At 31.9% G+C, this 23,633-nt stretch overlaps 1 protein-coding gene across 13 annotated transcripts in view; it reads left to right on the forward strand.

Moving 5' to 3' along the window:
• RhoGAP19D (Rho GTPase activating protein at 19D) overlaps positions 1 to 23,633 on the forward strand; it is a 249,936-nt gene that overhangs the window by 196,842 nt on the left and 29,461 nt on the right. For 5 of the 13 annotated variants that reach the window (XM_088224829.1, XM_088224828.1, XM_088224840.1 and 2 more), the window contains exons 8-13: positions 24 to 104; positions 1,857 to 2,240; positions 2,776 to 2,835; positions 3,021 to 3,135; positions 5,052 to 5,175; positions 5,777 to 5,857. In XM_088224829.1, coding sequence (XP_088080955.1) covers positions 24 to 104; positions 1,857 to 2,240; positions 2,776 to 2,835; positions 3,021 to 3,135; positions 5,052 to 5,175; positions 5,777 to 5,857 — 845 coding nt within the window. The remainder of the gene's footprint in view (positions 1 to 23; positions 105 to 1,856; positions 2,241 to 2,775; positions 2,836 to 3,020; positions 3,136 to 5,051; positions 5,176 to 5,776; positions 5,858 to 23,633) is intronic. The other 8 variants (XM_088224836.1, XM_088224835.1, XM_088224841.1 and 5 more) reach the window with 3 other exon arrangements.

The raw sequence follows: 23,633 nt of genomic DNA on the forward strand, positions 1-23,633 counted from the left end.
ATCATTAATAACTTTTTTTACAGAAACTGAGAAGGTTCACGTCCGGCTGAGGTCTAATTCAACGGGAAGTGAAGGACTACCAACTCGAAGGGTGCATGCTTCAGGTATCGTATTATATTACTGTTTGTATTATAAATTTATTTATTTATAGTTTAAGCCACGCTATATGCACAAGCTTCTAGCAATCTCGTTTCCTCTCTAAATACAAATCTGATTCTAAAAATTATGACGTAAGTGGATGAAGGCGTTGTCACAACTTTTTAAATATTCAAATGAAGATTTTTTGTACAGCCTTTTTACATAAGAAGCCACTTTTGACGATTGAAAACCGATTTGACAGTGATTGAAGATTTTATCAAGTGCTTAGTTTAAGATTTGGCGCCCTTGGTCTATATGGTTTCCCGCTCCATGAATTAATGAAAAAATATAAATTGTTTAATAATAGGCCATTTAACACCAATTATTAAATATTTTCTTTTTTTGCGATGCAAAAATTGGTTAGCAAATTTGTCAATAATTGACTGATTTTGTTAAGTCAGATTCTATATTAAAGATGGCTCGTTGAAATGTTCTTCCCTTATAAATACAGGAACATAGATAATTTTCTATTATTTTGAGTACAGAAAACTAACGTTCTGCGCTGCAGTGCACAGGAACATACGTAATGCTATTTCTGTACATGGAAATGCCTCCTTTGCTCAATAAATAGGTTAATAAATTGCCTTTAACTCATTTTGTTTTCACGAGACGTCAAGAATTGTTTCAAAAGAACGCATTCTTCTTGTAGATCATCTGCAAGATCAATCGGGTATAATTTCTTTAGTTTTATGGCGTTAACTTGAACTTCCGCTATAAACATTGTATCCAATCAGCATAAAATGCAAAATTGGCGGTTGCTGCATCATTCCTCCTTAACTCGCCTTAAGAAAGCATTAACCCTTAAATTTGTTTTAAATAATTATGTAGGCTTTTTAAATTTCCTCAGGCAAGTCAAGTCAAAAAGCAATAAAATAAAAGGTAGGTAACAATTAAAAGCAAGCCGCCCCGTGCCATGGCCCCCGTGGCCCTAGGGTAAATACGCCACTGGGTGTGATGTTATCAATAATTATACTGGAGTTTGAAACTTCAATCCCAGATATCTCCACTTTTTGTTTTTGTCTCATAATACCTTCATCCACTTGCGTCTTCAAATATATTATTGCACAAGATAATACTATACACAAATATTCAGTTCAAATATGGCTTATGAAAAATAAAATAGTATAGATTCAAAACATTTTTTCTTGGTCAATTGCATTGATGTTTTTATATTTGTCTTATTTATCTTAAATAAAAACAGCCAAAATTTTAGAAAGATGCTTTTTTAATTAACGTCTTGCTTAGATAAATAATTTGTCACCTAGGATTCAAGCCAAAATGAATATCAGTATGAATTTGGTTTGTGTAATTAATTAATAAAATAAAAGTCACTGAAACAGTTTTTGACATTTATTTTTTAAACATTATTGAAATTATGTATTTTCCTTAATTTTATAAAAATTAGCTTGTTGTTTCTAGTATAATGTATCTTTTTATAGTTAGTTTTAAAAGTTTCCTAGTGAAATCTTTTTTTATTTGTGTATTTAAAAATATTTATTTTACGAAATCAGTTTTAAATTTTACACTCTTCCAATATTTTTCTAGTCATTGCTTTTTCAATAAAATTACGCACAGTAAATAAAACAATGTTTGTTTATTCCGCCACACATCTATTCATCCTCTTGTGACTCTCGCACTGCGATAAACTCCGCATTCTTATCATTTTGTGTTTCTTGCTGCATAAAACATTATTGTATTATATTTCATCATCCCCCAAGATGGCAGTTATGTGAAACGAAGGTTCGCCCTCAGTAAGGAGCAAATAGAGGAGCTGTCTCACTCCGGGAAAGGCGACGGGAGCGAGGTGGAGCAACTAAATGGTGGATACCTATACAATAATTGTGATAATAAAGTTCCTAATGGCTTTAACAATGCCGCTAACGAATACATAGTTAATGACGATGGAAGTAAGAAGGCATACGATGCAGTGGCCGATGTTGGCGATGATAAGCCTACCGCATTGTCGGAGAATGGCTTTAGAGATGGATTGGAGGAGAAGAGACCTTCTCGTCCGACCCACTTGAGTTTGGCTCCGGGTGGATTCGGCTTCTCGCCCCCCACCTCGCCCTCTTCTCCGCCCTCGCAGGCTCCTTCGCCCTCAGGTCAGCCTCCCCTCATCCTCTGGTTGTGTGAGCCTGTCTGTCTCTTTCTCTCTCACCTTCATCGCTACTCTTGGCATGAAAGGGCATGCGTTCATATACTAACCATATCTGACCATCTGGAACGATCTCATTATGTGTGTAGTAAAGCTATTGGGTTATTTACAGAAATATTCCATCTAAATACTCATGAAGGGTTCTTACATGAAGGTATTATGAATTTAAATGAGGAGAATAACTTGCTATACTAACATTTTCTGTTTATGTAAATTAATTTAATTTAATTTTTCCTTTTACTTATCCTGCTTGTCTTTGCATATTTTTTCACAATATTACGGCCTTGTTATTATATTATGTTATGGCTTTTTTTACATTTTGTTTTTGTTCAACTGTATTTTAGTTGGTTAAATAATTTTGTTAATTTTAATTTTATTTGTAGTTTACTGTTAAAAATTACCTATCATAACTATTTACAATGTTTTCTATTATTTTGATTACTTATACATATTTTTCATCTAATGTGTAATAAATTCTTCAGGGTTTTCAATGGATGATGTTGCAGTTGTTAAAAGACAGAAAAATTCATCCCATCTTGGAGGTAACATTAGCTCAAATGATTTTTAATGCATGTAATTTTTGGAATAAAAATGGGCATGTAAATGTATCAGTATCAATTATCATGAAATTTTATTCCCTTTTCCTCAAATCAATGTGTTACTACTACTTGACCAGCCTAAAACTGTATTTTTACCTGTGCAACTCAAAATAATTATTTGATTTCAGCGGAAGAAGAAAGAGCCATGAGAAGAGTTTCATACTTAAAGGCAACATGGGGAGAGCGCTTGCACATGGATAGTGACCACGAGTTAAGTGATAGTGAGAACCAAGTCATTCGAAGGTTGGTGAAATATTTTGTCATAAAATTATCCTTTTTTAAGTTCTACATGTTGGTTACCCTATTCTATTTTTACTTCAGATGCAGTTCTTCATCTAACTTAGACTATTGTGTGCATTTTTTATTGTCTTTTAACATATTTTTGTTTATATAAAATATTCAGGCGCAAAATTGTGTATAGATCAAACATTTTTCACAAATGTCCCATAACTTTTTTTGTATCACCTAACCTTAATATTTAGGATTCAATTATGTGTTATATTTCTTAAAGTCAATAATTGCATATTAGGTACCTACTTATATTTTTGTTTAATAATTTTGGGTCTAGAATTATTTTATTTTAAATGCACTGTTTATTGAGTATACTGAATGTCTCCATGATTAACAATTGATGTAAATATTGCGGTGGATAGTGCCCACAGAAGATGGCGTCCACCACGCTTTCCCGACGACATTCAGCCCCTGCGCAGACTCTTCGAAGATCTGACCACACAAGCACGGTAAATCACAGATTGAAGAGCCAAGTGTGAACACGCTAGCACGTGCTCGGTTGTCGCAGTCTGTCACAAAGCTGTGTAGAAATGCCGCTGATTTTTGTTTGTTTTGCCGTTGGATATTCGGATGTGTTACAGAAATCTCTCCATCGCATTTAACACGAGATACCCCTTTAGCGGGATACCCCCCAATAACATCGCTGTTTTACTGTAAATGGTTATTATTTTGTACACATCTAATGTTTAACCTTCATCAGTTTGAATGTTTGTATTTTTTTATTTATACTGTACATATATTTTGTGAGTCAATTATACTTATAAGTACATGAGAGTTCTGACTGATACTTCAGTATTTTTCAAACAAAATGTTTACTGTCATGTTGAAGCAGTTTACACAAGTCACACAGACACATCATTAAGATATTAATTCCACGTAGATGTAATCATTCTCCATACAAAACACGTCACTTTCTTCATGCTTTAGGTAATACATTGTTAGTTTGAGGCTTATTTCATATTGGTGCCTGCTTTGGATGGCTGAGCATTATTGCCGTGTCCTTCCTGTTTGTACAGAGATACTTGCATGAACTGCTTCTTGTTCATTTTTTCAACAGTACATTCGTATCTTAGGAAAAGATTTTTTTTCAAGACCTAAAAAAAAGAACCTACTAAGAAGCCGTATTTACTAGGATTCTTATTTTAAAAAATCTGAAAGGAATAAATCCATCAAATGTGTTAGATTTCATGATAAATAAATGGCAAGTTGGATCAGAAAAATAAGTAATTTATTTCCCCGCTTTTAGAACATCTTTAAGTCTTTTAGGAAAAATAGTCATTGTATTAAAATAAGTGGGTTCTCTGCTGTAGCAAAAAATAAGTTAAAAGTTTAAATTATATTTTTACTATGTATATTATTTTGACTTTCTGAACCTGTTACCACGTATTTTTATTTGTATAATTTATCATAAATTATAAAGTAAATCCATCACTCTATTATTACAAATAATTTGTGTACGAAAGTACGATCTGTTAGTTATTTCTTGTATAAAATTCAAACGGCTATTTATATCAAATCGGGTTGTGGTCCTGTGGCTAGGTCTCGGACTGGTTCGAATCCTACTCTACCCCAACTTGATTTCCATTTTCTAGTAGTGAGTTATTTACAACTCGTTGAAAATGGCCCTCAAAATTAAATATTTGGGTAAATCATAAGAACGCAAATATTTCTTTTTTCTTTTAATAAAAAAAAAAAAAAAAAATTTTACTATCGTATACTTTTACTAATTCTGTACATATTTTTTATTATACCTACTAATTACTGCATCAGTTTTCTATAATTATATACATATACACATAGGAGTAAGAATTTCGTCCTTTATTTGTTTATTTATTTATATTGATGGCACTATATATCCGTCTATACAGCGGTGAGAAGAAGGAGAGAGAAGAGTTCCACGATGTGGGGCCCATCATACACGAGGACCTCGAGACGGCAGATATCAGTATGCAGGGGAGTGTGCAAATCAAAATGGTCCTTACTAATGGAAAGGTAGGCAAAAGATATTAATTGTATTTTAACACAGTGTAAATCCTTTGATTATTCCAGTTATAGAATAAATATACCCTGTTGTTAAATTGATTATAAGACGCACCCAAATATTTAAATGCCAAAAAAAAAAAAATTCACCCTAAAACTTAAGTATAGAATTGAAATGAATTTTTAATGTTTAGATATGTGCACAAGACATAATGTATATACAGTACCTTTGTGCAGTGCCTATTTACACACTTTTGCTCATTAGAATATTTAATTTTTAAAATTTTTTTGCAGTCTGTATTTTTTAGTTCCTATTATCAAGAGCATCGCTGATATGGCATTTCTGAAATACTCAAATAACATTTTTTCTCTATCACTGTTCAATATCTTTCAATTTTAAAAAAATGTTAAAGATAATGTTGAATTTTATCATTAATTAAGGTTTAGATTACTCTCGATCAATATAAAAAATAAAATAAAACATGTAGGCGATGTTGAGAACAATGTTTTTAAAAATATTATAGTTGATGTTTAAATATAATACTTACAATTATCATTACTATATCTCAAACTTTATAACCCATTTTTCTAATCTTGTCTTTTTTGTCCGTAGCGTGCCAGTGACAGATCTTGGAAGCAGGTCTGGGCAATTCTTCAAGGACCAAAGCTGACTCTGTACCGCCATCAACATCAGGTTTGAGTTTAATACTGTTTTTGCTCAAACCCAAAATATTTGTGATAAACCCTTGTACTTTTTAATATCTCGCGTTGATGCCCGAATCCCCTGAGAGGAACTGAGTCGTTGAAAGGGTTTAAATTTTTTACGAACTTGAGAATGTCTAAAAAGGGCAGCACTCAAAACGAGCTGGGGGTGCAACTAGAATTGGCAGGTAGTATTATCTTGTTTAAATGAGATTATTATGTTCCTCAATTACAAAATTGACTAACTACTGCAAAACCTACCTTCAAAAATTAAAAAATCTAATCAACAATACCTCATTCGTCATTAAAGTATTTAGTTTAAAATTATTTTTAATTACCAAAATAAATTTTATTTTGGCAGTATGGAAACGTATGTACAGCATGAAAAAAAATATTACTAAAACTAAAAATTAAGTAATTGATTTTTTTAAGCCTTGATAAAGGAACAGCTGTGTTCAGAAACTAGTCATAATATTAAATTTTATTTAATGATTTTACACGGAATAAATATGCAGCTAATTATTAATTATGTAACAAAATATTTTTTCCCATTTTAAAAATTCTGATGTATGATATATTATTGTATCTTTTTTTATTAAATATCATTGCAGTATTTTTGCAATTAGTGTGGATTAGATAACTTTAAAAATCTTTTGATTATGTAGTAGTTGAATCTCTTTTTTCATATTATTTCCTCTTGTATCTTTTCTCAGTAACTTTATTTCTTGAATTGTAATTATGAGTGCACAGTGCCATAGATTGCGTAATAATTTTCAACAGAAATGCATTATTTTAATTGAGTTCAGCAAATTTTAAGCACTGACACAAGAAAATTTCTATCAGATTAACACTTACTCTCCTGTTGTGAGAATCTCTATTGTTAATTCAAAATTTCATGTATTTAATTGACTTATTGTTAGAATAATCACTGCTTTTTGTGATTTAAATTTTAAATATTATTTTCGACAATACATAAATATTCTATCAATCAACAACATGCTTTTCTTACAGATGTTTTTATATCATAAGCATTAATTTCATTATAATTCTCCTGCCTGCACCTAATGGTGCATAGGTCAGTTAATCAGTACACCAATCGCAGCGTTTTTCGATATTATTTTAGTTACATGAATGCAAGATCATCAGTCCTGAACTTCAGGTATCAGTCCAGGGACTGTGACTGCAGCATCTACCGTGTCTACAAGGACCACAGTCCTGTACAAATATAATATATATATATATGTATTGGACTGTGGTCCCTCGGTTGAGTTGCGGATTCATGGATTAGAGGTCCGAATACCAAACCCTGCTCTACTATAGTGCCCTGAGAATTAATTGGAACAAACAAAATATTTCAAATAAACCTTTATTTCTAGTAATTACTTCAGAATTAGTTTGGACTCACAATTTTTTTATGACTGTCAGTCAATTGTCCATGTTCTATGTGTCAAATAGATACATTTGATACACACAAAAAGTTGTATTGCATTGTGAACTGTAGATTTATCGAATTAAAATGTTTCTTTTGCTTAATTTGGAGGAATATAAAGTATGGATATCACGCCTAGAAAATGCGATCATATTATTACGCTTTCGAAGCACACTTCTATGATATACTGGCAAATAGCTGAGAATGGTGTAGTAGGTCTAGGATTTGTAAGCATAAAGATTATTTATCTGATCAAACTTGAGTGGTGAACATGAAAGGAAGGGAAAGTGTGGTCGGAAGAGGTAAACGACTAGTACATCAAATCAAAATGGATTTTGGGAAGATTGCTGTTGATCAAATAGAGACCTTCATGAGCCCGAAATTCCTATTGACATTACAATATTAGAAAGAAGCCTTATTGAAGCTGGTAGTTTTGGGGTTGCTTCTTCTAGCATGGCAATGGACCACTTGTCCCAGTTAATGGGATGATGAAATTCGACCAATATATTTCAATCCTATCAACGTTTATAATACCTGAGCTACACAAGGTCTATCCCACTGTTGGTGGTGCTATTTTTTAACAAGATCTTACTCCATGCCACGCCTCGAAAAATGTCAAACCATCTCTCCTCACAGAACCAAATTTCTGTGCTGGAATGGCCAGGTAACTCGCCCGAACTAAATCCGATTTAAGACTTCTGGGCCATTTGCAGTAAACTGCTGTCCAAGGCAAATTTTGCAACTAAAACCAAGATAATCAGTCCAGTAATTCGTGTTTGGTTTCGTGATGAACAATTGAATGAAAGCTGCCAAAACCTGATTAAATCTATGCCTACCAGAGTAAAAGTTGTTATCAAGGCAAAGGGGGGCACATTCATTATTAAAACCACGAGTAGTATGCTTTTAAGGCTGTTTTTTGTTTCGATCAATAAAAGCAATTTTTAGCGATATATGCCCTGTGTTCCAATTAATTCGCACGGCGCTGTACAATTTAATTCCCATTTCAGCCCAGTTGTTTCAAACTAGTTGAAAATGAACTAAAATTTGTGAATAAATTTATAAGTTTTGTAAATATTTTTACATTTCTACCTATGTTTTTTTTTTAATTAAATTAAATTTATGAAAAAGTATCGATCACAATGATAAAAAAAAATATTTAAAAAAATACTGAGAAATTAAAGACGTCTGTTTTCCATAATTTGTAAAAATAAAAATATAATTTAGGCCTGTGATAGCAAAATACGACTTAATTATAATTTTTATATGAAAGGTAATATGTAACATAAAGTTTTCTATTATATGTAGACTTATGTGACATTGTAGCCACACAAGTGTTTTAAAAAAACTCTTTTCGGTAGACGAATCATTTTTAATAACATGTCATGTTGATCTCAACAATTATATTTTTACTGCATTGCGTTCACACACTACAAAAACAATTACTCGTACAAAAATAGAAATTCGCGTCAGGACGTTAGTTTATATAATAATTATTTGAAAATGCACTTTTTGTGTTAGTTTACGGCATTTTACGCATTACGTTTATTAGAATGATAGTATTTTTAGCAATCGCACGTTTCCCGCGATTTTATAATAGCCTAATTGATCCACCAGATCATCAGATTTCCGTGCTAGGGAGCTAGGGAGCCAGATAGACAGACGCAGGCGGTGTAATAAATATAGTGGACAGGTCTTACTTGGTAGTTACAAGTAACAAGAATGTGAGTTTTTAATTAATGAGTAAGAACTTTCACGAGTATTGTGTAAGGCAGAAGTCGAGCACCGCGCTCTACTAAGTCTACTCTACTTCAACAACAAACATCATTCGCATTGTTAATCTTTCACCGTCACCTCACACTGCACACCTTCCACTGCACACCTTCCACAAGCGCGTAAAATATGGCATTTCGATGAGGAAGTTTAGTGCTACGGGAAATTGAATTAAAAAATGTTTTCTTTCGCGCGGTAAAAATTAGGGCATTAAATTGTACTGCAAAGTTTCTTGAAAATGTTCGAAAAAAATTATTTAAAATATTTTAATAAAAACGCACTACTTTGAATGACGTCACTGGTTCATATGAATCAACCTATGATATGAGAGCTATGGAAGATTTCCGGTCTGTTTGCAGATTCTGGACCAATGGGAAGAACTGAATGAGAATACGCGGAAATGAACGTCTGACGTCACACGCGGAGTTATTTCAGAAATATAATTTTTTTTTAAATCGTAGCGCTGATAATACGACATACAAAAATTATTTTTTTTAAATTTTGGCTTAGTTTAATAGTCGTTTAACATATTTTTTTTAAACCACTGAACTTCTTCGTTACCGACACGGTTGACATGAAATATTTACGTTAGGTGTTTTTACATTTTTTTACTTTTCTAACACTCTCCATTCTGCCCATGTTTGACAAAATTAACCAAGGACATATTGATTTTTGTATAATTTTTTTATTTTTATTTATTGGGGATATCAACAGTAATACATGTAAAAAAATATAACAAATAAAATGTACAGAGAATAAAACTAATGACAGATATCCATAGAAATACATAAAATACTTGTACAATAGATGTAAGTGTGTTTGTGTGAGTGTAAGTGTGTGAGAGGGTGGGTGAGTGGGTGTTATAATGGAATGGGGGTGGACGTGTGTGTAAATATTATTGCACAAGTGTCAAAAATATATAAAATATAAAGAATTAGATATAAAATAAGATTTTATTATAGAAACTACTAAGTATAAGAGAAAAGTGTGTGTTTTAAAACGCGCATTTTAAATGTTAATTCGTTACAATCAAACGGATCAATAAGGGGAAAGTTCAAATTATACTCACGAGCTAAACGTGTAAGTGGAGAGTTCTGGGCATAGTTCGTACGAAATGCTCGCACATGAAATAGAAAGCTCGACGTGTGACGGGTGCGGTAGCCAGAGACATTTTATGATGACTCCGACATAAGAGCCGGGCTATCAAGGCGTCCACTAAGTATGTCATGAAGGGCCCCCATGTCTAATAGTAGACGGCGATCTTCTAAACTAAGCAAGATTTTTATTTCCAATTATTTGTTTTTTTTTGCGTTTTTTCTTAAAATTAAATAACCACAAATTAAAGTTTCTGCTATACATTTTTTCTAGCACCAAACTCCTGTTTAAGAGTATATACAAATGCACAAAAACTGTTCCGTAGCGGAGATATCGGTGGAATGCACCGAGAACTGATCTTCCGTAATCAACATGTTTTTCTGTAGTTTTTACATTAAATTTTTCGCCATTAAAATATCAATTTGTTCGTTGTTTTGTAGTGACCATCTGAAATTTCGGTTTTGGCCAAAAATTGGCCGAAACTTCCGCTCAGCCGAAACCTGCGGTCGGGATGTATCGAATTACGTTCGGCTTTACTCGGGTGTAAAATGAGCACAATTAGAGATTTTGGATTGTTGTCCATTCAAATAATTAGTTATGCCATTGTTTAACATAAAAAATAAAAACTAGACTGATATTTTTGCACCACAACAGGCCAGAAGGCCCAATTACAGTGGTGAATTACAGCGCAGAACACCCAGGGTTGAGGAAAATCAAATCAAATTTTTGTATTCTCACCGGGAATCGAACCCGGAACCTTCCGTGCGTGCGTGAGCGTTTTGACCACTACACCACGGAGGGCGCCATTTTGTGAGTTGTTGATTTCATATTTATATTAATGTAATTCTTCTATATAATATATTGACGTTTTATTTACTAACACACAGGGCTGCATTTAGCGAAAATGCACATACTAAAAAATGGGAGGACGTTATTTTTTTGTAAATAAATAAAGTTTGTATTTGAAAGTTTACAAACTACATTCGTTTTTCGTGGATCCCAATCGGATTCTTTCCTTAATTTTTTTTTAATTTCTACAAATTTATTTCTTTTTACTGGATTTTTGGTAATAATAAAATAATATTAGCTGACATTCAATACATTTTTGTAAATCGTATTCCTACATCAAGTGAACCCCTGTTGGCAAAAAGAGTAGAGCTTGACATTTATAAAAATGATTCTAAATTTTAATATTTATTATTTTAAGTTATGGAATCCAATCATTAACAAGTAACTACGTACAAATGAAAAGATACATCATCTTTTTTACGTTTATCCGAACGGTTTTTACACGCTTTCAAGACACAATCAGGCATTTTGGTTTCGAATTAAATGTCGAAACTCGGCAGGCGGTTAAAGAATGGTTAAATACGCGTTGGGCAAGAGTTAAGTGTCATCATTTTAAAGGGTTTATTTGTATTAATAGGTTCATGGTTTTATATAAGAAAATTGAACCTGTTTCTCTGGTTACGTACAAGTATTATGAAGCAAAATTTGTAAATACACTTAACAATGTTTTATCTTGTTATCTGTTTTTTCTGCCTTGTCTGTAATATTGTTTTGATCCCATTTAACATTTGTAAATACTTATTGTTTCTGGCTAGTATTACCAAGAATGGTATAAACCATAATAAGAGAAAAAAAATGTTTTAAGATCTATCTTAAGAGGAAATGCAGTCTGACTTTTCTTCATACAAACGTATCCCCATATTTTCCACTGTCTTTTTATTGTTTTTTTCGGGCACATTGTACACAAATATGTTAATTATTTTTGAAAAACGCAAAAATGAACGAAAAAGAACATTTTATTATGTTACTTTGTCTAAAAAAATAACAAAATCGGTTCAGTTTTGAGGTGCAGAAAACGGGACAACGGAACGCCGATTTTGCATATTTTAGTTAGGCACCTTTTAAGGTACACGCCATGCAGTTGTCTTTTTCGCACAGTATCGGAGAGGCATCTGCGAGACAGTGATAGTTTTTTTTTTTATCAAATACCTCTTTATCAAAATTCGCTGTTCCCCACATCCTCATAACTTATGTTATCCGAAACCTAAAAATAATATTGTATATGTACATAATTAATTTCAACTAAATACAATAATTGATATAAAACATTCGATTGTGTTCATTAAATATATACACAAGTATGTTCTCAAATCTAGCAATAGCAAAGCATTGCCAGGTTCAGTTCGTAGTTAATAAGTTAAAGTTCCTATAGCGTACATTGACGAACTGTTACATATGAGTTTATTTATTTATTTATTATGGATAACTTATATAGCGCCATTTTCGTAATAAAATACCTCAAAAGCGCTTTACATGGTGATTCTATTGTTAAGTTAATTTAATTGAAGCTTTTAAATTTGTAATTTAATTAAAATAATTTATTTTGTTGTCACGTGCTACGGATTTATTCAAATGATTTAGAGAACAAGTGGGTTTTAAGTTTTTTCCGAAACATCACTTCACTTTCACAGCCTCGCACCTCTGCTGGGAGAGCATTCCATGCCATAGAGCCTGCGACCGCAAATGCGCGTTCACCAAATTTAGTGCGCTGTTTGCGTAGAGGTATAATAACTTTTCCTCTCGCCGTAGACGTAGCTGATCTAAGCGTGAGACGCCTGTCAGCTAGTTCATCTGGAATGCATAGTTCCCTTAGATATTCCGGAGCCGAGTTGTGCAGTGACTTATACATAAGCCAACATAGTTTGTATTCGACCCTCTGTGGAAAACGTAGCCAGTGTAGTTCCTGAAGTAGTGGAGTGATATGACTGAACTTAGAGATTCCGAAAATAAGTCTCGCTGCGGCATTCAATACAGATTGTAGGCGAGTCATTTTGTTCATTGGTAGACCTGCATAGATACCATTACAAACGCATTTATTAATTGACGGGTGGCATCAACCGGCAAATTTTTGCGTATGCATTTAATTTGTCTCAGCTGGTAGAAGCATGAACTTATCGTTCTACTAATTTGAGCGTCAAGAGATAGGTCAGAATTGAGTAAAACTCCCAGTAGTTTAACGGTGGGTAAAGCGGTACTCCCTACATTGGGTAGAGACGTATCCTGGATCAAATTCTGTCGTCTGGCTGAAGCCACCCTCGTATTTATAACATAATATCGAACCAAAAAGCGCTAAAAATAATCAAATTTTATTTAATTGTGTATTTTATTTAACATTTATTTTAATTAACTCGCAAGGTTTAACATTAAAAGCGCCTTATTTTGGGCTTTTCGGAATGACTTTTAACTTATTTAAATAAGTTTCGGTTTCAGCCGAAACTAGAACAGATGCCGAAATTCAGTTTCGGTTTCGACTGAAAATCTTGTTTCGGTCAGTCACTAATATTTAAACCAACGATAGGTTTATTGCGATGTCTCTGTACATGATTCTGCTTTTTTTTCACACAGAACTGTATATTATATTCTTCGTCTCCCCGGATTTTATTTACTCTTTTTTTACTATACATTACTTTTATTAAGTTTAACCATAACAATTAACTATGTTTTCTTTCTATTATATAACTTTGTATTTAACTTTAGTTTGGCACAAATTGGCTAATAATAAATAAACAATTCCTGGGCCCCGATTACAATGGGAAGTTAACTCTTAAAATACTGTGGTAAATAATCCCTTTGCGCGCAGTGATGTAACATCGTGTTACCACAAGCAAAAGACAGAATATTCTAAAGCTCAGACATTTGAAAAAAAAACATGGAGACATATAGTTCAACAATTCTTCCATAATTTATAAAGATAAACATATAATTTAGCCCCGTTAAATAGCAAAAATAAAATAAAATCACCAATTCGCCGCAAATAATTCACGCGTGCGTCCCCCATCACTGTCAACAATTGACTGAATTTGTTTTACACAAACCGACTACGGAGGCTACAGAACAGCGTCTGTGTCTTCCTTGTTCTATCCTCGTGCTCTCTCTAATACAGATGTATTGCTGTATTTGCGGACATCAGTTTTCAGGTAGCAAGGTTAAATACTTTTTGTATTAAAATCCAGCATTGTTAAACTAATTTTACTTTCCAAATCCGATGTGAAAATGTGAATTTGAAGATCATAAAAAATACAACTACATGACTTAAAAAAATAAGAGAGATTTATCGAGTCTTGTGTCGTATGTCGACTAGTGTGACATCACAGCCACACAAGAGTTAACAGAGTTATCTTCGACTGTCTATAAAGAAAAACCGATATTTGTGTACGAAAATGAGTATATTTGCATGAACATTTAAAGTATCTTCGTCTGTAACCTATAATTGAAAAATTGTATGCATATTCTGCTTTTCATACAGAAAACTTAATTTTACTTTGTAGATAAAATTGAAGATAAATGTTAATTTCCCATTGTAATCGGGGCCCTGGCAAATGGGTTTTTTATTGCAATATTTTTCACTAACCCTGGGCTGGCACCCGAAGTGCAAGACTGACTAACTTACTTTTATGTAACGGATGATCGAGAATCGCTGTATTTGGTGAAATAATTCGGTGCCCTATGCTCAGTTAGGTACGGATACTGGTTTGGTGAAACATGAAGATGTAATACAATATATACAATTTTCATTTAGGAGCTGAACTAAAAATATTGTCACGTTAAATTCATATTCAGCGTACTTTATCCAAATCAAATCACGTCATAAGAAATATACTTACTAAATATTTTATTGCCTTTTTTAAACGGCTCTAATTAGACATTTTTACCACAACCCTTTAAACTAAAATAAAATAGTTTATAGTTCTCTGCAGCCATTATCAATAATGATTTTCAAGGATGAATTATTCTAAGTCTTAACAGATAGTTTTAATTTATTAGTTCTCAAAACAATGCTCATAGTAATTATTACTAGTTTTCAAGGCTTCTTCAGTTAATGAGCGTGCAAACTGCATTGGAGTATTTTTAATAATGCTTATTGTATCTTCTCAAATTGATCATTACTAAAATAGTATACGGGTACTGTCATATAATGATAAATAATCAGTTCTTCTTTTCCAAATTATGCATTGGTAACTTAATTACTTTAGTAACATTTAGATTTTTCATATCAAGTATACAATAATTTTCATACTTTCATAATAAACCAACACGCATGGTAGTGTTCAAACCAAGCATATATGTATAGATAATCGACAAATGTTATGCGTAAATATGGATGTCAACTAAATATAGGCGGAATGGTGAATGTTACTCAATGTGCAAAGTCATCACTAAACCCAGCCGATGACAGATCAGCTTTGTAAAAGCCTAGACTTCCATATTCTTATGTGATATTCAAATGTACAATGAACTGAGCATTCTCCATCTTCCTTTTGATTCTCACTTCTATAAATCTCTTCCAGCGCAGTAGCTAGAATAATTATTATTCTTTGTTATATATATATATATATGTATCGTAAAGTACGTTATAGGCTTTTCGCTAAATCAGTCTAGGATGATAATTATATTAAAGTGAAACATTATAATTTAAATTAATTCGTTCAACCCGAGACCTTAAAACGTATACAACCCATCTTGCTAATAGAGCTACGCTATCATTGCGCAGGTGGACTACTACTGTCTCAATATTATGTACTTCTGACTATTAACAATAGTACCTACACGTGTTGAGTGAGAAAATTTCATATTACGAAATACACATCTTCTAAGCTACATATTTTCAGTCTCTTTATTCTGTTTTCCCTTCCTAGCACTCTCCTTTCCCGCGCACTTTCGAATAATTTAACTTCTCAACAATATTGTTTTGTGAATAATAAATGTAAATCCGCTTCATTTTATTTTACGGTGGCTTTTCGTCGCTGTGTGAATCACAAGTCCGATGTGAAATTTGGTGGAGTGATGTAACAATACTTCCGTCCGTAGATACCATATTGTTAACTTAGTAAACTGGAGGTGCTATGCGCTATACGCTTTACGCTATGCAGAGAACGCTGTGCCGGTCTCGGCTCTCGGCTCTCGGCTCGTAACCATTACCAAATACCCAAATGAGTTGTAATTGTTTAATTTGTTTATAATTATTACGAATAATAGCGTTTCACAATGTAAGGCGGTGGATAAGATCTTGCGTATCCATTATTCGCGTATTATCCGAGTTCGTCTTATCCGTTTACAGTTTACACCTCGGCGGATACAATGTTTCGCGTGCATTATTTGTTTTACGACTGCATTTAGAAACTAAAAGTTAGATTGTTTTCCCTGTTTACTTCAATATTTACGTCGCGGGATCGATGGTCGCAATTATTTTGATAAAATACACTGAAAAGACAACTGAATTATGATTTATACGTGAAATGAGAATTTTTAAAATAGCGTGATCCTACACACGAATAACTTGGCTCATTCATTTTTAAACATTTTGCATGCAATAAAAACGTGCTTTATGTTTAATGTTTTCGCTGTGAGTTCACTGAATACTAAGAAGATTTTTTAATATTGGTGAAAATTCATATTTATGAAAGGATTTAATTGAATTTTGTTAACAAACGTTGCTTTTTACAAAGTCACTTTACAAATCCCTATCCAGCGCCGCACACATACCATACCATACATTTTCGCTTATTATTCCCGGATCATACAATATTGTTTTAACAAAATGAAAACTACGCGCAATTAGGGGTTAATATTCGGTACCAGTTCTAACAAATATTACGTAAATTGATTGCTATAGTAATAGTTTAGCTATTACTTGCGAGTCTAGCCACGCTTCTGTTATAATTAATTCCGCCCATAACTTATCCAGTCCATAACGCGGTAACCTCACTTCCATACATAGACAACTCCATATTATCACAATGACTTCGTACCTTCGACTTACGCTACTAAACCGACACCTGATACATTATATTTTACTGGGGTATTTTTGCACAATCGTGGTTACATCGTTCATTACGCTGTTGTTAAATCATTTATCTCGCTTTATCAACAATGTCGTCTTCCTGGCGATTTCTTCATTTTGCAATATATTCTCGGTCTTATTATCTAAATACAGATATATTGCCTGGGCCCGGACACTACTGCATTATTCATGTATAACAGAATCAAATGTACATTTTCGCGGATTATAATTTGATATATTTATTTTTGCACCATAACAGACCAGGAGGCGCAATTACAGTGGCGAATTACATCACAAAACACCTAGGCTTGAGAAAAATCACATTGTAATTTATTTTTTTGCGTCCTCACCGGGAATCAAACCTGGAACCTTCCGTACGTGAGTCAAGCGTCTTGACCACTGCACTACGGAGGCCGCCGAAAAAATAATATATTAAATTACATTCATTCTCACGGCTGGAATATAAAACAAAATATTTTTTTTAGCCTTGAATGATTTAAAGCCGATTTTCAGTAAAAACACCTCGAAAGAAAACCATTGCGACACACGTATTTCGGTTGAAGCTTGGTTATTAATTGATTGATATTATTTATACAATCGCCTCTATGTCCATGTTGCAAATGATAAATGGTTGTTTATAGTCACGAAGTTTTACTTACTTGTGTAATTAGTGAATCCCATTAAATTTAATGAGTTTAATTACATTTTCAATATGAATTAATCCAGAAACGAGTATTGTTAATTCTTTAAAAAAATAATTTAAATAATGATAGATGAACATGCCATTGTAATCGATGCATTTTCTTGTACGTAATTTTTTCATTTACAATTTACTCGATAACTGGGTGCAGAAACCACCTATTTTTTGTTCAGTATTTTATTCGCACAGCTAAATATTTAAAACGATTACCATAATATTTCAATTATTTTATATGGGGTAACTGGTATAGCTTAAGTGTTTCTCTCTCCTCATACATAGTGATAACTAACTAACTAGGGCATCATCAATTGGAAGATACTTCATTTTATACCTGTAAACTATGTCTGTATTGCCTAGAATAGCTGACATAGGAAAATATTTGGGGGCCAAATGCTGAATTATTGGGACGATGTATTTATAAGTCATAACAATTTTACAGGTCGGTGTACGATAACTTTGTGTCCCTACTTACATTTTACCATGAAAAGCTATTATTTCTTCAAACAATATATAAGCTAATTAAAAATATTGATGACTGTGTCAGACTCCAAGAAGACATAAATGCATTTCATACTTGGTGCAAAACTAATAACATGGAACTTAACATCGATAAATGCAAAATTATTTCATACCATAAATGTAAACATCCTTTTATTTTTGATTATAAACTTAATGGCCAAGTTCTTTCGATTGTCACCTCTATAAGAGATCTTGGAGTGATCCTAGATAATAAATTAACTTTTCTGGAACACTTTGATAATATAGTAAACAGATCCTTAAAAATTTTAGGCTTTATTAATAGAACTACGTCTGATTTCCAAAGTATGCTTACACTTAAAACACTTTATTGCTCTTTAGTTCGCCCTATTCTTGAATATGCATCTGTAATCTGGTCCCCTCATTATGCTGTTCATATCAAGCGCCTTGAATCAGTTCAACATCGTTTTATAAGAAAAATTGCATGGAAGATGGGATTGGAAAGAGGAGACTATTCATATTCTGATATGGAGAGGTTTTTAAGCATATCAAGTCTTGAAAAACGCAGATGCATTGCAGATATAATCTGCATGTATAAAATTATGAACTGTCTCATTGATGCCCCTGAAATTTTGCAAAAGATTCTTTTTAACGTTCCCACCCGTAGACTAAGAAATAATGAAATGCTTTTCCTCGGTCACTACAGGACCAATTATGGTGCACAGTCGCCTTTGCCCAGAATGATCAGGCGGGTGAACGATCATCAAGATCTTGATTATTATGGTGTAAGGATGTCTTTCTTTACAAATCAGCTAAAGAATCTGTATAGTTAGCCTATGCTTTTTACTTAATCTAAAAAATCTATCATCTGTCTTTGCTGCTTATTTCTGTTCCTTATATTTTTTTATTCCTTTGTAAAAATTTCTTTTAATTGTAATGTTTATAATGGACTTTGTCCGTAAATAAATAAATAAATAAATAAATAAATAAATAAATAAGGTCTAAAGCGAAATTTAAACTCCTATCGTATTGTGTACCTTTTGTTCTTTTTTTATGTATTTCCAAGTAAACTTGACCAAATAAGGCGTGATACTGTATTAAATTAAATGATAGTTGCATAAATATTTTTTTATTGTTTTTATTAGTGGACCTCTGCATTTTTATTTATATTTTTAGTAAAACTTATCACATCGAAAATCTACAGAAATTTTATAAAATACTGCAATAAGAATTATGGAAAGCCAAGTTTGTTAAAATAAAATAAAAAATGCGCGTTTAATAAATACGTATTTCTTTTAATTAACGCGAAATTGGCAATATTCAAAGTGGTTGAATGTTGTCATAATAAATCAAATAGAAATCTTTATTAGCGATTGTACTCATAATAAATTTCAGTGAATAGTTTTCCTACGTTGCTTTCGGAAAACAATTTCCACATCACATACCAGTGCATACACCGCACTACATTGCGAATACCGCGTAATAATTTTATGTTCTGTCGAGCCCGTGTGCGATATTCACATTGATCGCTTCATTTTCGTAATTTATGATAGCCGCCAGTAAAAAGTTACCACCAAATTACTCCTCTAAAAATAATCCATCGCTTTATGATAACTCTTTTGGTGAACTGGTTTTAATTTCGCTTCCTATCCCGCGGCCATTTAATCCACCGAGGACAATCCCGACTCGTCAATCGGCAACCAAATTCTCGCGAATAACCTCGACATAATATTTTATATGTTTTATTCCGTAATAGGCAACGAGAATTTGCAAGTTGATAGACTTGGCATGCTTTTGAATACTTCCTTGAAAATGTGTCAAAATATCGCACGATAAACGGTATCCACTGGACATATTCGTATTTGTAAGTAGGGGCCGTGTCGATAGCTCTCATCTTGTCGGAGATGCATTCTATGAATTTAATTGACTCACATTAAGCGAACAATGCAACTCAAATTAACTGAATAAAGGTACTCTAAACATTGCAAAAAAGTCCAATAGAGTACGGTGTTGTCAACAAAAAATGTGTTATATTTTGTTTAAAAAAGTCAAATGAATTTACGATGTTTTCGATATACCTTTTCGCCTATGTTTTAGAGATAACCAATGCCAACCTCAATCACAATTCCATAACATGGATGACTTCGCTCCTGTGTAACTGCTTAGAAGTGGAATAATTTGCCATAAATAAAACATATTGGTACATTTACACTTTTTTTTAATTTAGTACATAAAATGCTAACTATTGGCTCTCGGTCGTTTTATTTTTGGATTTGTGCCGATAATCTTATCCACAAATCAATATTATGTTCATGTTTCTCAGAATGATACTCATTTGGATTTCACTTGTTCGTAATGTAAGAATTTGCAGTTAACAGTAATATAATGGATCAACAATATTTAGTCTGTCATCGCAACACTACTTTCTGTTTGTGAAGTTTAGCAACGTCATGGTTTTGTTCACTTACACATGCCTTATTAACTTCGCTATAAAACAATGCTCTGACTTAATTAAATATATTTATTACAATATTTTAAAAATAAATACATATTTCTCTTTTTACATAGGGGATTCGTTCCACACAGTACTAGAAGTGGTAAAATAATTGTAACTGCTGTTTTAAAACAGTTACCATTCTAAAACACCTAAAACAGTTTCACAAAAAATAAATTAAATCGTTTTAAAAAAAACAAAAACGAAATCACCAAGCGCAGAAGTAAATAAAAAAATACATTTCGCTTAGCGCGAATACTTCAACGCTCCGCCGCACTCCGTACCGCGCTTCGCCCTAACTTAAAATCTTTATCCATAATAACTACCTACTCGTACTGTAATCTCCCAAGGATGAAGTGCATACACATATTCGCATGAAATCTCCCCGGCCCGTCTGCACTCCACCCCACACCCGCGCAGTCCCGTGACCTTGTCCATCTATCTTAAAATTTGAAATTTTAAACAGCATGAAGCCGTTAGTCGTTACCGTTATAACATAACACCAAAAACTGAAGATGTTTCCACAACGGAGTAACAAATGAAACTGAAACAGTGTCATAACCAGTTGTAACCTTTAAGACATTTTTTTTCTTTAAGACTTTTTTTTCTGTAGATATGAATTGAAATTTTTGATTTACCTTGTTTTATTTTTTATCTCGTTTTGATTACATTTATGAGCACACACTATTTATATATGTGTTTATTTTTTTTCTTATATTTCAAATATATTCAAGTAAATTTCTATTCTTTAATTTGAATTGTATTATTTTACTCTATTTTCTTACTTAAAAAAAAAAAATATTTCTTTAAACTATTTTTTATGTTTATTATTTTATATGTATACAGTATTATGTCTGTACTCTTTATATTTGATTATTTATTAAAACTAATGTCTGAGCACCCGATGACAAACTATTATTGAATAGTTTATCGGGGCAAAATATATTTTAATACTTTGTTTTCTTTATAATGTATTCATATTGTAATAATGTGTATATTTTATTGAATTAAGACTCTATGAAAAAAATATAAATAAATTAAAGAACGGAAAAACTTCACCGTTTTAAATAAACTGAGCCTACATCGTTTAAAAACAACCGCGTTTCAAAGAAACCCTTTAAATTTTACTAGGGTGTTAATTTTTACCTTTTTGACCCATCCATCTCAACTCCATATAATATTATCGAAATTTACATGCAGTAATGAGACACTTAAGCGCTCAATTTCTTTTAAATTTTTACCCTGCCGTTTATACAAAAGGAATGCTAAGTTTACTAAGTGGCTCAATTTTAGTGTAAACTCCCATAAACAATGTAAGTAAAAAAGCCCGCCAAATTTACACTTGCGTCCAAATTATTCCCGCCAAAACGGTCATTTCATTAGCCACGCCCCTAATACGCCACATTTTTGTGTTCCAATTTGTTTAAAACATTGTCACGAATCTTGACGTCACAACTGTCAAGGCCAAACATGTTGCGTTTGTCTAGCGACGTAATTTTTTTAAGTTCTTTTTTAAATTTATGTATGAAAACATTTCTCCACAATATATCCATATTGATTTTGAAAATACAGTTAATTATTCCAAATTCATTTCATATATTTTTGTCGGTAATCGTAGTACGTGATTATTTTCCTATTATAGGTAAAAATGATTTTTTGAATTTTAAGGTCTCTATTTGCATTTAATAAAAGTTTTAAGCTAACAAATATTAATGTTATTCCATAAAATAAGGTTCCTATAAAATACATTAAATAATAATAAAAAAAATAGAAAAAACATTTTAGAAAATTAGTATTTTTTTGTCTTTTAACTATCAAAAAAACTTTTTATTCATAACATAATATTTAATACTATAAGAGAAATGGGAAGCCAAAAAAATATTTTATTTACTTAAATTGAGAAATTTGGGGGGAGGATTGCCCACTGCATTAAACTGTTATTTTTTAAACGTCCTCACGAAACAGCTTATTTTTTGAAACGGTAACTGCTAGTTATATGAAAAACACGAAATGGCCATCTCTACCTGGGTACTGGTACCGTGTAAAAAAATGTATAGAAATACACTTATTTTCTTTGTATAAAAATAATTTAGAGATTTAAAAAAAAAAAATTGTTCACTATTTATTGTACCCTAATTTTATTTAAAAATATAACACGACAACAAAATTAAATTTAAATTTAAAAAACCCCTAACAAAAATTTATTAGTAAATTATTTTATAGATTTAACAGTTTGTTTCGTTCCTACTCTTAAAAATTACCTCTAGTTTAAAAAAAATATTATTCAATTAAATATACATGTCATTACAATATTAATATATTTTAAAACATAAAGTATTCAAACATATTTTAATTTTAATTATGTTTTAATTTTTTTATTATTATGTTTTAATTTTTTTTATTTCTTTTAAATTTTTACACAATTGATGTGAAATTATGTACAATTATGTATAAACAAAAAATACACTGACACTCCGGAACGTGCCTGTGGGCCAGTGGAGTGGCTATATTCATAAAATATATATATATATATTGAATGTACCTACCTATTGTATAGACATTTTTGTTAACTATGTATTTGTATTGTATTTTATATTGGATTAAATAAATAAATAATAAATAAATAATAAATAAATAATAAATAAATAATAAATAAATAATAATAAATAATAATAAATAATATTTGTCCCGATAAACTATTAAATAAAACCTCTTAAATGTTCTTCACCCGTGTTGTATATTGTATATATATATATATTTTGTTTTTTACAATATACATAAGAGGTAAAACAGAGTATTTTAAAAAAGGATAATTATTTAATTACATAGCAGTGAAATACATATTAATGTTGCTATGTAATCATGCTTTATTTTTTTTAATACTTTGTTTTATCATAGAAAATAATAGTCAATATCTTTAGTTTGAATCCAGGACGTGTTTTTTAAAAGAAGG

This window comes from Micrasema longulum, unplaced genomic scaffold (genome assembly GCF_059751315.1).
Source record: "Micrasema longulum isolate JH-2025_06_02 unplaced genomic scaffold, ASM5975131v1 h1tg000311l, whole genome shotgun sequence".
Lineage (NCBI taxonomy): Eukaryota > Metazoa > Arthropoda > Insecta > Trichoptera > Brachycentridae > Micrasema > Micrasema longulum.